The sequence below is a fragment of the Octodon degus genome, unplaced genomic scaffold (genome assembly GCF_000260255.1).
Source record: "Octodon degus isolate 3935 unplaced genomic scaffold, OctDeg1.0 scaffold00373, whole genome shotgun sequence".
Taxonomy (NCBI): domain Eukaryota; kingdom Metazoa; phylum Chordata; class Mammalia; order Rodentia; family Octodontidae; genus Octodon; species Octodon degus.
Genome location: NW_004524949.1, coordinates 371,901 through 387,229, shown reverse-complemented (window position 1 = coordinate 387,229; position 15,329 = coordinate 371,901). Strand labels below are relative to the sequence as shown.

Here is a 15,329-nt window from a genome sequence, read left to right as displayed (position 1 = left end):
ATGCAATGTGTTAATTATTGAAACTGTCCTACCAATTTGATTTGAAACTGTCTCATTGCTATTTGTTTATCAATAAAATTATGAAAAAATAAAAAAAATATTTTATGAAAAAAAAATACATCATCAACTAATGATTAAAAACTCCCAGCCAAAAACTCTCTGCCAACTAGATGTAGTAGATAACTTTCCTGGTTTCATAGTGTGTACAAAAAAACCTATAGTCAACACCAAACATAGTGGTGAAAACAATGCTTTTCTTCTCAGACTGGAAACAAAGAAAGGATGTATATTCTTTTATTATTTTTTCTTTTTGAGACAAGGTCTCGTTATGCAGCTCAGACTGGCCTTGAGCCTATTTTGTAGCCCAGGCTGGTCTTGAACTCACAGAGATCCTCCTGACTCAACCTCTCAAGTGCTGGGATCACAGGTGTGTGCCACCACGCTCAGCAAGGATGTCTATTCTAACCACTCCTATTCAATATTGTACTGAAAGTCTCAGCCAGTATGATAATACAGTATTAAAAAAACATACAGTAGAAAGAAAGAAGCAACATTGTCCCTATTTCCAGATATTATTGTCAATGTAGAAAACTCAGGAGTCTTTAAAAACAAAACCTCCAATAACTAACAACTGAGTTTAGCAAGGTTGCTGAATATGCAACCCACAAAAGTCAACTTTATATATTGCTAAAGAATTATTGCAAACAAAAATTGTAATATAGTGTTTAAAATGTCTCTAAAATTGAAAATTTAGGTATACATCTAACAAAACATGTATAGTGCTCATGTAGTGAAATGTACAAAAAAAAATAAATGTTTTGTTTTAGTAAAAGAAAGCAAAGAAAACATAAATAAATGTAGAAATACACTATGTTTATGCACTACAAGATTCAAAATAGTAGCGGTCTGTTCTCCTTACTGCACAGATTTAATGCAATTCCAATCAAAATATAAACTTGATTTTTGTCAGTATAAATAAGTTAATTCTATAACTTATATCAGAAGATAAAAGTGATATACTTGCCAAAAATATTTGGCAAAAGAATAGAGTTGAAAGAATTGCCTTATCCTGTCTTACAATTTAGCACACAGCTGCAGTCTTTGCGACATGTTGGTTAGTTGGAAAACAACATTGGTCATTAAAACACCGTAGACAGTCCAGAAATGGTTCTGTTGTGCAAACATAATTCAGTAGAGGGAGGATAGTGTCTTCAGTAAATGATGTTCCAAAATTGGACATTCGTATGCAAATGATGAACCTTAATCTCAGCCTTATTCATAACACAAAGATTGTCTTAAAATAGATTGTGGATATAAAATATACAATATTTGTTGCACAATAGTGCATTTGACTTCTAAAATGTATCATGTAGAGCCATAAAGCTTTTAGGACATAGAATAAGAATCTTCATAACCTAGAGGAAGAGAGCTCTAAAAGGACACTAAAACACAGTCTATTAAATATTTGATAAATTAGACCTCATCAAAATGAATAGATTTTGTTTTACAAAAGCAACTACCAAGGAAAAAGAAAAAAACAAGCAACAAACTGAGAAAAAATATTTGCAAGAGTCAGCTGAAGAATTGTTGTTTGGCAAGTGTGTACAGTAGTTGGTCGTCCCTGAGAGAAGCAGCTGGCTTTGTGTCCCTTTTCATGGCCATATGAGTAGCAGCACACATTTTGCTACTTTCCTTGCCCAAGATAATTTTTGTTTCTATGTACAAAGTGTTCAAGAAAGGAGGAAAGGGAGAAAGTCATAAAGAATAATCCTGCTATTTTATTCAAAATAAGTCCTCAAGTGAAACTTTCCAATGAGATAAAGATATATAATGCTAAGAAAGACAGCCAAAACTTAAACGTGACGCAAACTCATTCGTACTATTAAAAACTATATACCAATATATATGATGTTTATGTCAAATATGAGTGTTGGTGGGGTTTTTAGTGTATTTAGTACAGGGTCGACAGGGTGTACAGGGTCTCACTACACAGATTGGACTCCTACTGATACTCCTATTTTCAGCCTCCCAAGTGCTGGGATTACAGGCGTGTGCCACCATGACCAGTCTTAGTCTCAGTCTCAGCGTGCTCCGGGGGCAGGGCTGGCATGGTTCTGGTGCCACAGATATAACCCCTGTCCCTGCATCTGCCTAAGCAGGTGCTTTAGTCTGCTGAACTATCTGATCGGCCCTGAGTGTTGGTGTTTAATTATATTTGATTCATAACTTTTGTTCAATTAAAATTGTAAAATAAAAAGTTGTAAGACTAATAGACTCTTCCTATGTTGTTTCACACTTATTTCCACTAACATTGTATATTACATTTGTAATTTTTCTTTTTCAGAGAGCGAGAGTGTGTTCTGGTATCTCTAGTGATTCATTTTTATTACATTTTACAAAAGTAATAATCTGTCAGATGTGGTGGCCCATGCCTGTAATTCCAGCACTCAGGAGGCTGAGGCAGGAGGATCGTTGCAAGTTCCAGACCAGCCTGGGCTACAAAGTGAGCTCAAGGCCAGCCTGAACTGCAGAGTGAGACCCTGTCTCAAAAAAAAAAAACATGTAATGATCTGAAACAAATTTAAATTTTTTTTAAAAAACCCTTTACCCCAGATAATTTTAGAAATACTGAAATAATAAGCCTTACATTAAAACAATAACAACAAAAATAGGATCAAGGATATAACTCAGCAACACAGTGCCTGCCTGGCAAGTGCAAGGTCTTGAGTTCGATCTCCAGGGGTGGAAAAAAAAGTTAACAAACAGTAAAGGACTACATTTGGTTTTTACTCTTTGCCCATTCATGAAGAAATGTCTCCCCCTACTGGCAGTTTTCTATCATGAGATTTTAAAATAAAAGATGTTTTTGCCTCTTTTTCAGGGAGTCTGACCAAAGAAAGGACACAGAACATGCATCAATTCGTGCTACTTTTTGCTGTATTTGATGAAGGTTAGTGAGGTTTAGTCTAGATTTTGGATTCCTAAAAGTAGAGTATAAACCTTAAGATGGTACCAGACTGTGAGTTGTTTCTACTGAGGGGAGGTGATTATTGATAACTATATTATTATTCAGGATAGAGCCTAAAGATAGGAAAGTAAGATGTGCATATTTTGTGACACTGTCTGTCTTAGTGCATTTTGGGCTGTTATAACAAAATAGCTGAGATTGCATACTTTATAAGAAAAGATGTGTATTTAGCTCTTAGTTCCAAGAATCAAAGAGCATGGCACCAGTAAGAGGTAAGAAACTAGAGAAGCTGGAGAATAGGTTGGTCTTGCTCCCTTCATTAAGTCCACCAATGAAGATTTCTGGCTGCACCTTCTAAATACCTTCTTTTATCTCCATCTCTTACTAAATGTGTGACCTCTGGCAAATTCCTTAAATTCTCTATGTGTGTTTTGTCAAACCAAATAGTGACATAATAGTATTTTTTCACGGGATCATTGTAGGATTTAGGTGATTTCACTTCAGTACCTTAAACACAGAGTGGACCATCAATAGTGTTAGAACTTCTAGCAGTTCCTTCTAAGGTGATCAGTAACCATGACAAAATGGTGCCCTCCTCTCCCCTCACCCACCTCCACTCCAGTTTTGTAATTGAGGCTCCCATCATGTTTCTCCTGACTAGTCTCCCAGTCTCTCTGGGGTCCTAACACTCCATTGTTAGTGTAACAGCCAGAGGGACTTCCAGTGCTCTAGCTCTTAGTAACTTCACAGAAGATGCTTTCAGCATCTGGGACTTCATTTCTAGAAGTACAGCAGTGAAGCAGTATGACAGTGATAAGGACCCATGGCCCTTTTCTGCGAGTGATGTTCATTTCCTTTTAAATAAATCAGCTAAATGCTTGCTTTGACAGCACAAATACTAAATAAATCATCTTCTAGGTATAATGAAATCCTTATGGTTAAAACTAACCAATATTCTTCTTTCCCCGAGTTATCATTTATCATTATTTCTCTCTGCTATATTCATAAACAAATATAAGGAGATAAAATCAGTGTAAGCAAGAAATGTCTACCTTTCATAGTGTCTTCTCCTTCTCACTTAGTTTGAGAGAATAAGTCATCTGCCTACTTTGCTGACCAAAATGCTCTCAGTGTCCAAAGGGAGGTATGTTAGTTTTCTGTTGCTGAAAAATACCTGAAAAAAACTTAAAGGGGGAAAGATTTATTTTGTCTTACAGTTTTGGTCCATGTTGGCCTATGAAGAGATGGGAACAACATGGTGGATAGAAGAGCAAAGCTGCCCACCTCATGGTGGCCAGGAAGGAGAACGAAGGTCTAGGGACAAGATAGTCCCTTCCTGGTTCTATCTCCAGGGACCTACTTCCTCCAACCGGACCCTGTCTCCTACAGTGTCCACTGTTTCTCAATTATGAACCTATCATGTATCAGTCTACTGATGCGCTCTGAGCCCCCGTGATCCGGTCATTTTCCGCAAGCCTCAGCTCTGAACATGGCTGCACTGGGGACCAAAGCTTCTGTGCATGAGCCTTTGGAGGGCATTTCAGATCTGAACCGTACCGAACGGGAGGGGCTGCTCACCCATGACTCAGAGCTTCATTGACTCTTGTTTTTCTTTCTCTGTCATCAGGGAAGAGTTGGCACTCAGAAACAAAGGGCCCGATGCCACAGGCTTCAGATTCTGCATCCGCTGGCACCTGGCCTAAGATGCACACAATCAATGGCTATGTGAACAGGTCCCTGCCAGGTATGCACACATCTGCTTCGCAGTCCTCAGCTTTTCTGCGTTCGACACTAGAGGTCTCTTCTGCAGGTCTCAGACTGCTCTGCATCCTAATAGAAAGCGCACGGACTTCTGGCCCTCAGTGTTCTGAAGGTCACCTGAAAATGAAGGCCTGCTCGTGTACGCAGGACTCTCAACCAGATTTCTCTATCCTCTTGCTTAAATATGCATGGGCAATCAAGGCTGAACATACATTTAAAGTTAAGTCTGTGGAAAGATAAATATAACAATAACTGAAAAATAATCCTAGAAGAGAAAGAGATAATGCTAAGAACAGAAGAGAACTTGCCAGAGCTTATTTTCACAACTATGCAAGATGTGGCATCAATAAAGTACGAACAGGATCCTACAAAACCAATCAGAAAAAAATGCTCATAAAAATAGAAAGAAGGTAGGGAAAATGTTCCATAAAGTCAAACAAAAAGAAATGGTGAGAATATTTTTTAAAATAAGCTTAAATGACAAAATAAAAGAAAAAAAACTTTTTTGGTGGAACCGAGGACTGAACTCAGGCCCTTGCCCTTGCCAGGGAAGCGCTTATTCCACTAAGCCATCTCCCCGATCCCCAAAATAAAAATGTTAAGAAATAATAGATACAAGTCTTCTTACTGAAAATTACATATCAGAATAAAAACGTTGTTATCTTATGTAATTTTGTCATCAAGTCTTTAAAAACATTGCAAAAGAGAAAAAAGATAGGAACCCCATACAAAATTATACCTGTGTTATTTCAGCGTACAAAGACAAGGCATAAACCTCTTTCTGGGAGAAACAAGTCATGTGTGAAAGACTAAAAATAGGACTGACAATGTAATGCAGCAGTATCTTAAAAGTTCCAAGGCAAAGATTTTTTGTTTTAATTATATTTTTGGCAATTTGATTTTTTGGGGGAGAATATTTGGAATCGAACTCAGAACCTCACGCTTGCCAGGCAGGTGCTACACCACTGAGCGAAATCCCCAGACAGCAGTTTGATTTTTGTATTAATTTGTATTCATACGTATTTGCTGTACAGAGCAATCACATCCATCATAGGGAATGTGTACCTGAACATTAATATGTCTTAATTCTTTTTCCCATTTTCCTCTCTTCCCTTCAGCCTTTCCCTATAGACAAAACTTTGTTTCCAATGTGTTCCTTCCATTCTTTTTAAAATCCCTACTCCCTTATTTTCCTTCCCCCAACCCTTCGCTTGCTCCCCTTCCCATTTGAACATGTTCTTCCTAGTTCCCAGTATCTGTCCTCCATTTTGGTCCAAATTTATCCTCTGAGTTTGTCATGCAACAGAAGCAATACAATATTTAAGCATGAGTTTCTCATTTATTCTACTTAGCATTGTGATGTTGAGATGCATCCACTTACCTAGAAATCTTTCAACTTTATGCCCAGGCACCATGAACATGTGTGTACATATATTACTGTGGTATGATGGTCTGAATTCTTCTGGAAAGATACCTAGAAGGGGAGTACCTGGGCCAAATGGATTTCTCCAGTTTTTTGAAGAATCTCCATACTGCTTTCCATGTTGGAAGGGTTCCCTTTTTCCTCAGAGCCCCTGTAGCATTTGATATTGTTGGATTTTTTTTGTTTGTTTTTGTTTGTTTTTGTTTTGGCAGATCTGGGGATTGAACTCAGGCCCTTGCACTTGCCAGGGAAGTGCTTATTCCACTGAGCCATCTCCCTATGTTGGATTTTTTTGATGACAGCTATTCTTTCTGGAGTGAGATGGAATCTCAGTGTTGTTTTAATTTGTTTTTCTCAAACGACCAGTGATGCTGAACAGTTTTTCGTATATTTATTTGTCATTTAAAGTTCTTCATCTGGGTGGCCCAGGCGCTGCACGGCGACCTTCGGAGGCCCTGCGAACATGGCGCTGGCAGTGGCCCGGAGCGTGTGCGCCGCAGCCTGCAGCCTGCGCACAGTCCCGGTGCCGTCCGCGCCCTGCCTGACTCGGCCCTGGCGGCTGCGGGCCGGCGCCGTGCGGACCCTGCGCACCGGAGCGACTGCGCTCGCGGTGCGTAAATTCACAGAGAAACATGAGTGGGTAACAACAGAAAATGGTGCTGGAACAGTGGGAATCAGCAGCCTTGCACAGGAAGCTTTGGGAGATGTTGTTTACTGTAGTCTGCCTGAAGTTGGGACGAAGTTGAAAAAGCATGATGAGTTTGGTGCTTTGGAAAGCGTGAAAGCTGCCGGTGAACTCCGCTCTCCTCTATCAGAAGTCACTGAGATTAATGAAGCACTTGCAGAAAACCCAGGGCCCGCCAACAAACCTTGTTATGAAGACGGCTGGCTGATCAAGACGACAGTGAGTGACCCTTCCGAGCGAGATGAGCTCATGAGCGAAGGAGCGTGTGAGAGAGAGTGAAATCGACTGAAGAGTGAAGCGGCACCAGAGTGAGCTGGCGTGAAGCGCCTTCCGCGGGCCGTCTGCGCTCTGCGGCACACACGACTCAAGATAACAAGTCTAACAGTGCTACACGGTGGAAGAGAAGCCGCTCACCACTGCTCCGGGCGAAAATACCCCTGAACTCCTTAGTCATTGCGGATAAACCCAATGTGTACCTTTTTATACATACCGTATGATCTTTAGACTAGGCTGTAGGTTCTGATATTCAGAATTCATGAAATTACCTGTGGTAAGAACTAGGTAGAAGGATTATGTAATTCCAGGAAACACTGTTATCATAAGCCTTACGTAGTACTGTAACTTGCTTATATTTCTCCCTGGATTTGGGTTGAACTACTCAGAGCATGTGTGTCAGCTACATAATAAATACCAGTGATGACTGACAGTAAATAAATAAATAAATAAATAAGTAAAGTTCTTCATCGGAGAAAATTTTTTTCCAAGGAAGAGCCAGTCAGTAGTGGGCCTGAGGAGGCCACTGCCAACAAGGACACCCCCAAGGAAAAAAAAAGCTTCAAAGAACATCCCAGGACCATTAGAATGGACATTCCCGGGGGCAGGAGTGGGGAGTGCCCCAATGTGACGTTGCCCATCCCATGCCCTAAATCCAAGTCAATAAAAACAAATCTGCAAAATCACTCAATCAATCAGGTTCTTCATCTGAGAAGTGTCTACTTATTGCAGATGCCCATTTTTCGATTGGATCTTTAAATATGGGAGATCTAATTTTTTGAGTTTTTTACATGCTTTATATATTGGTCCTTTGTCTGAATATTACCTGGAAAAATTTTCCCCTGTACTTTGGGTTGTCTCTTAACTGTACTGCTGCTTTATTCTGCTGTGCAAAGCTTTTTAATTTGATGTGATCTCAGATATTGATTCTTTGTAATATTTCTGTGCAATCAGAGTTTTGTTCATAAAGTCTTTTCCTGCACCAGTGTCTTTGAGAATTTTACCTATTCTGTCTTCCAGCAGATTAAGTATTTCTGGTTTAATATTTATTTAGTTAGTTAGTTATTTGTCTTTTTGAGACAGGGTTTCACTGTGCAATTCAGGCTGGCCTTGAACTCACTGTGTATCCCAGGCTGGCCTCAAACTCACAGTGATCCTCTTGCCTCAGCCTCCTGACTGCTGGGATCATGGGCATGCACCACCATGCCCAGCCTGTTTTATTTCTTTATTTACTTATTTATTTATCTTTTGGCAGAACCGGGGACTGAACTCAGGCCCTTGCGCTTATTCTACTGAGTCATCTCCCCAGCCCCATGTTTTAATATTTACATGTTTGATCCATTTTTATTTTAGCTTAGTACATGCTGCTAGATATGCATTAGGTTCAATCTTTGACATGTGCAGAGCCAGTTTTCCCAGTCCCATTTATTACAGAGGCTATCTTTCTTCCAGTGAATGGGTTTGGACCCTTTGTAAAACGTAAGATAGCTGAATGGGTTTCAAGTTGTTTCTGCATCCTCTGTTCTCTTCCACTGATCCTCAGGTCTGTTTTGTTTTGTTTACCAGTACCATGCTGGTTTTATCACGAAGCTTTGTAGTGTAACTTCAAGTCACGGATTGTGATGCCACCTGCCTTGCCTTTGTTGCCCAGAATTGTTTTTGCTATTCTGGGTCTCTTCTGGTTTCACATGAATTTTTGGGATTGTTTTCTCTAATTATTTGGGGTATGCTATTAGTATTTTGATCAGCATTGCAGTAAATCTGTATAACAGTTTTGAAAGTATGACCTTTGGAAAGTTTATTTTTGACCTATAATTTTTAACTAAATGAAAAAACAGCTTTGGGAATAGATTACTTAGTTTTCAGAAATAGAAGGACCTAGGAGGAACAACTCGCTCGGGCCCCCCTCCTGTCCCTCTCTTGGACAGGAGCTTTGTTTCTGTCAATAAATATATTCTGGGCATTAAAAAAAAAGAAATAGAAGGACCTAGAGGCCAGTGACTACATACCGAAATAAAACTAGAAAGCTCATGAAAGCATTTGGAAGATGGAGCAAACCAAGAGAATGAGAAAGGATGAGCAGGGTCTTTTCTTCTTAATTATTTTCTGTACTCATGCTGGTAATTCCACAGTAAATATGCATACTTTTAGAATTAAAAGGAAGTTAATCTTTAGATTGATAATAACCAAATAATCCTAATAATAAATGTAAAATTATAAACCAATAATTACTCTGAAAGTTTACATAATTGTATGGGAGCACATAATAAAGGAATCTACCCCAGACTAGATTCCCAGAAGTAGCACCTGAACTGAGCATTGAGGATGTTAACAGCCATAGTTTGTGCTAGATTGGATATGGGAGGTGATAATAGTGACAAGAAAAATTCTCACCTGTATAATTCATTCTTGGAGGAGGCCATCCACTGAAATAAGGAAATCTGGAGGAGAATGAGGTGATGAGGTCTGCATGCCCATTGAGTTTAGCAGCATGGTGACCAGTGGTGCACTGGGCGGGAGCTGTCAGTTTGACAGTAACCTCAATGTCCTTGGTGTGTTCATTGATGAGTTAACAAACCTTGCGTGGTTAATTTGTCCTTCTGACCCTAGCAAGTGTTTTCCACTTCGAATGCTCTCCTTCCTAGCCATAGCCGTCTTATTCCTATTTTACAGGTCTGCTTGGGTGCCACAGAAAATTCGTCTACTGGCATGTGATTGGAGTGGGCACGACCCCTGAAGTACATTCAATATTCTTTGAAGGTCACACATTTCTTGTGAGAAACCATCGCCAGGCCTCCCTGGAGATATCACCAATAACTTTTCTGACTGCTCAGACACTGTTGATGGACCTTGGACAGTTTTTACTGTTTTGCCATATATCTTCCCACCAACATGGTAATATCTTGAAAAATAAGTGTTATTTTTAATGGAATTTTCTGGACACTGTGAGAATATAGTGTGTTGCAAGAGGTGCCATGATAGAATTATGTTAGACTTCAAGGAAGACTCCCTCGTTGCTAGCATCCAGGGTAAAGATTTTCCTGGAATGTAAGAGGATTTGAGTATTGATAGTATGGGTGGATTTCTAGTTCAATGTCAGTGAGAGAAGAGAGGTGGTTTAAGGATAAGTGAGATGGGGAAATGAGGGAGGACAGTATGCCATTGGTTTTCTTACCTGGTCCATTAACTATGCTTCAATACTATGGAAATAAGGACTACAGGTTGTAGTGAAGATACATTTTATTTTCAACATGAGAGAGCCTAGGGCAGATTAATTCCCCATCTCCACAGGCATCTAATGATTTCTGAGCTTACTTCAGTGGATTGCCATACAAATCTCTAATTTAATAACAGTTTATCAGGAAAAATATGGTCTCCATTTTTATTTTGATAGGCTCAAAGCCAGTTTTAAGAGGGAAATATTCATTTATGTATTACTAGAGCACATTGCTGAATTTCCAAAAAAGGCCCAAAACATATAGGGACACTCCAGCAAAAGGAACATGGAAAAGACCAGAGGAAGAAACCAGCCATACCAGGGAATCTATATGAGAAGAAATGCATATATAAGTGTGGCTGAGGGGAGCACTGATGTGGAAAGAGGGGCACTTAGGGCAGGCTTGAAAGCCTAGGAAAACAAAACGAAGTCATGGAGGTCAAGGTGTGAAGGGCTGCATGGAGTCTGACCCTGTTCATTTGCCTGACTCTAGCTGGCATGGAAGCTTATGTAAAAGTGGACAGCTGTGTGGAGGAGCCCCAACTACGGATGAAAAAGGAAGAAGAGGAGGAAGGCTATGATTATGATGATGATCTTGATTCTGAAATGGATGTGGTTAGGTTTGATGATGACCACTCTCCCTTCATGCACCTTCGCTCTGCTGCCAAGAAACACCCTAAAACGTGGATACATTATATTGCTGCTGAGGAACAGGACTGGGACTATGCCCCTTCAGTCCACACCACTGATGACAGGTAGACACCCTTCCAGTCTTGCTACTCCTCTTGTCCATACCCAAAATGCCCTTGTCAGTTACTCACATGAATTCCTTAGGCTGTGTTTGAGGGTTAGTACGGGTAAGAAATCAAATGGCAAGAGCATTGTGTTAGTCAGCGTTCTGGCAGTATGGCAAAAGCCAAACCAAAACCAAAACCAGAACTAAGATAAAAGCTTCCAGGAGGAAAGTTGATTTTGCCTCATGGTTTCAGAGGTCTCAGTCTGTGGTTACTTTGGCCACTTTACTTTGGGTTCATATTGAGGCAGAACATCTTGGTGGGAGCATATTTGGGGCCAGGTGAGCAAACAGCAAGAGAAAGTAAAAGCATCCAGGTGTGCAGAGAGCCTCTTCAGGGGTGTACCCCTCAGTGAGCTGACTTCCTTCCACTCAGTTCACCTGTTAAAGGTTCCACCACCTCCTAATACTAATACAAGCCCGGGCTGGGAACCACACCTCCATCACACGGTCTGTGGGGGACACTGAAAACTGCAGTGACAGTCACTAACGTATTTGGAGACCACCACAGTGAAGTGTCACATATGCTTGTGCTTTATTTTTCTCATTCCTTGCCTGCATGAAATCACATGAGCTGTTTAGGACTGAATTTTTTGGTATATCTACAATTTTCTGTCACAATGCTTTATATTTTTGTGTCTCAAACAGAAGTTATAAAAGTCAGTATTTAAACAATGGTCCTGAGCGAATTGGTAGGAAGTATAAAAAAGTCCAATTTGTGGCATACACAAACGAGACCTTTAAGACCCGGGAAATTAGACAATATGAATCAGGAATTCTGGGACCTCTACTTTATGGTGAAGTTGGAGACACACTGTTGGTAAGTTAAGAAAAAGACTTGGGATTAGGTAAAAGTCAAGTCTGGAGATTTTGGTTTTCTTCTTTCTTGCTTGCTTGCTTGCTTGCTTGCCTGCCTGCCTGCCTGCCTGCCTGCCTGCCTGCCTGCCTGCCTGCCTGCTTGCTTGCTTGTTTGCTTGCTTGCTTTTGTACTGCAGATTGAACTCAGGACCTTGCATTTGCTAGGCAAGCGCTTATGCCACTGAGCTATCTCCCCGGCCTGGTTTTGGATTTCTACAATATTTCATAATTCAGCTTGTTTCCAATGTATACTATCTTTTAAAATTACAAGGACCACTGAGATAGCTCAGTGGACTAAGAGACTGCTTAGGCAAGTGTAGGGACCATGGTTCGATCCCCACCCCTGGGCATGCTGAACCGGCCAAGACCTGGCGTGGTGGTGCATGCCTGCTGTAATCTCACCACTGGGGAGGCTGAAAACAGGAGGATCAGTATGAGTCCAAACTGTGTAGTAAGACCCTGTAGCAAATACGTTAAAAAAATAAGATCCCCCCAAATTATAAATGCTACAGAAATAAATATTATATATTTTTAAATGCATATATAGGGTAAAAGTCAATGTCATCCTATAAACCCATCATTCTTTTGAGTTTTGTACTGCTTAGACCTTGATAGATATCCTTCGAGAACATTTTTTCTTTGTTTTTTATATAGTATGGGAGTCAGAACCCTACAATTTGTGAACTAAATTCAGTTGTGGTACACTTTTGGACAGTTTGTGGGATTAAAAGGGACTTTTCAGTTTTAAAGTGTTGCAGAGAAAAGAAGGCAGGGGAAGAGGGTGGAGGATATGTGATAAAGCCTAGGGTGTCTACTTGCCAGCCCTTTCCAGAAAATGTTTGCTTACTCCTGACGTAGGGTATTGAGAATCTTTAAGGGGCAGGCTAACAGAATACTCAATGAACAATGGTTTAAGTGAATGTGGGTTTATTTTCTTTGTAAGAGGGGAAATTTAGTCCACTTTGTGATAGAAGGTGCAGCAAAGAATTTGAGAATCAGTCCCAGACTGACAGCGTACATCTCCAGTTTAACAAAGGAAGCCACAAGACAGTAAAATCACATCTTTAATGTATTGAATGAGAATCATCATTAATCCTGCAAGAATTTTCATTTTGTTGGCAGTTTAAACCAATTCAAGAAATAGAAAAGTTAAAATGTGGAGTATTACAGGGGAATAATCATCTTGGTGAAATTCAAAAACCTGCGTAAGGTTTGGACAAGACAGAGGCACCTCTATTTAATGCTATACTGGAAATAGCAGCAAGTGTTCTGAGGAGAAAAGAAAAAGAACACTTTGATATTGGAAGGTAACAAATAAGACTGTAATGGGCTGGGGATGTAGGTCAGTGGTAAGACACTTCAGTAGCATGTGTGAGGCCCTGGAGTAAATCCCCAGCACCACAAGCATACATAAATAAATAGCTGTTCTATAAGAAATAGGACGGTGGGTGCACTTATCAAATGAGTGGATTTTAAGACAAGAGTGCAAGTAGAACTGAATTTTTCATTCTCATATCAAACAGCTCAAATACAGAGGAAGGATTAACACCTTCTGGGTCTTCCTTGCTGTCCCCACATCCTGTCTTCCTTCCTTCCCTTTGAAGTCTTTGCATCCATGTAAAATCCTCCCGTCCTTGACCATTTGATGCAGTCATCAACTGCCCTCCTAGTCATGCTTCTTATATTTTTCTTTTTAAAGCATATATTTATTTATTTGGTATGGGTTCTCGCTAGGCAACTGGGACTTGTACTGTGTCAGCCTCCCCAGCACTGGGATTACAGGCTTGTGCCACCATGCCTGGTTTTGGGACTGGCACAGCGTGCTTGGGGTTCCAGGGCCAGCACGGCATGCAGTACCAGGGATCAAACTTGGGTTCTTGCACTTGTCAGGCAGGCGTTTAGACCACGAAGCTATCTCCCCAGCCCCCATGCTTCTTACTTTACCACTGGAATCCCTATTGGCCTCTCTTCTTGTAGGGAATTGAGGACCCAAATAATGGAAAAGCCTGAGAGGGAACAGTGTCCTCTCAGTTCCTGTGAGAAGGCACAGCAAAAACTTTCAGAAGCAATTGAAATTAAAGAAATGGAAAGAGGCCTTTAGTAAGAAACCTGAGTAGCTGTCTAAATAATTTCATGGCAAGAGCAAACGTTTTGAACGTTAGCTAGGCTTAAACTCCTGTAATGCAAGTGCAGGCAGCATTTGGTTTTTTGGGGATAGGCTACAGTTTTCTTCATGGTCCTAGTTGTTCTAGGATTTGATCCTATATCTCATTTATACTTTCAGATTATATTTAAGAATCATGCCAGCAGACCTTATAACATCTACCCTCATGGAATAACAGATGTCAGTCCTTTGCACTCAAGAAGATTGCCAAAAGGTAAATGAGATCTCATTTTTAAAAATTGTTTCTAGTATTACATGTTTGAAATTCGTAATGATTACATATGCCTACCACATACTAATTCTTTTCACATCTCCTTCCCTTCCCTTCCCTTCCATCCACCTGCCCTCTGTTTCTTGGTTCCCTTCCCATTTGGAAAAGACGTACGTTCCTGTTTCCTATTATGTAACTTTTTACTTTTTAAATTTATTTGTAGTTGGGTTTCTCATATAAGAGAAACTATACAATATTTAAGTTTATGTTTCTGATTTATTTTGCTTAACATTATGGTTGTTAAGATGCATTCGTTGCCTGGCAAATGCAAAGTCCTGAGTTTCATCCCTGGTCCTGCCAAAATAAAAAAATAAATAAATAAAAATAAAAAAAGATGCATTCGTTTTCCTACAAATGATTCATGTTTATCATTGTGTATGGCAGAGTAATACTTCATTATGGATAATCTTTCTTTCTTTCTTTCTTTCTTTCTTTCTTTCTTTCTTTCTTTCTTAAGAAAATACAGAGCCAACAAGCCTGCTTAGGCAAGTGCAGGGACCAAAGTTTGATCCTCTGCACTACATGCTGCGCCAAGTGTGCCTCCGGGCATGCTGAACCGGCCACTGAGACCGGGCATGATGATGCACATCTGTTATCCCAGTGCTGGGGAGGCTGGAAACAGGAGGATCACTACAAGTCTGAGCTGCATAGTGAGACCCTGTACCAAACACATTAAAAATAAAACAAAATGAATACTTAATAGTAATAAAAACAAAAATTAGAAATGATGCAGAATTTCGCTAAACAAAATAATATGAATTGGATAGTATTTGTTGTCTTACATAGTGCTGTCTTCAGATTAGTTGTTCAGATTACTAGATATATTTGTGTAAAACTTGAAAAAGAAATTAAGAAGAGATAAAAAACAAAAAAAGAAAAAAATTAAATATTAACTGTTCCTTTCCACAGACCAGCA

General features: G+C 39.9%; 2 protein-coding genes across 3 annotated transcripts in view; both read left to right on the top strand.

Moving 5' to 3' along the window:
* The window catches only part of F8 (coagulation factor VIII), a 162,631-nt gene that overhangs the window by 49,920 nt on the left and 97,382 nt on the right, over positions 1-15,329 (top strand). For both annotated transcript variants that reach the window (XM_004648247.2, XM_023708466.1), the window contains exons 5-10: positions 2,882-2,950; positions 4,596-4,712; positions 9,784-10,005; positions 10,821-11,082; positions 11,769-11,940; positions 14,263-14,356. In XM_004648247.2, the coding sequence (XP_004648304.1) occupies positions 2,882-2,950; positions 4,596-4,712; positions 9,784-10,005; positions 10,821-11,082; positions 11,769-11,940; positions 14,263-14,356 (936 nt within the window). The remainder of the gene's footprint in view (positions 1-2,881; positions 2,951-4,595; positions 4,713-9,783; positions 10,006-10,820; positions 11,083-11,768; positions 11,941-14,262; positions 14,357-15,329) is intronic.
* On the top strand, positions 6,598-7,116 carry LOC105741258 (glycine cleavage system H protein, mitochondrial-like). Its single transcript, XM_012513222.2, has one exon. The coding sequence runs from the start codon at positions 6,616-6,618 to the stop codon at positions 7,114-7,116; it is 501 nt and encodes a 166-aa protein (XP_012368676.1). The 5' UTR covers positions 6,598-6,615.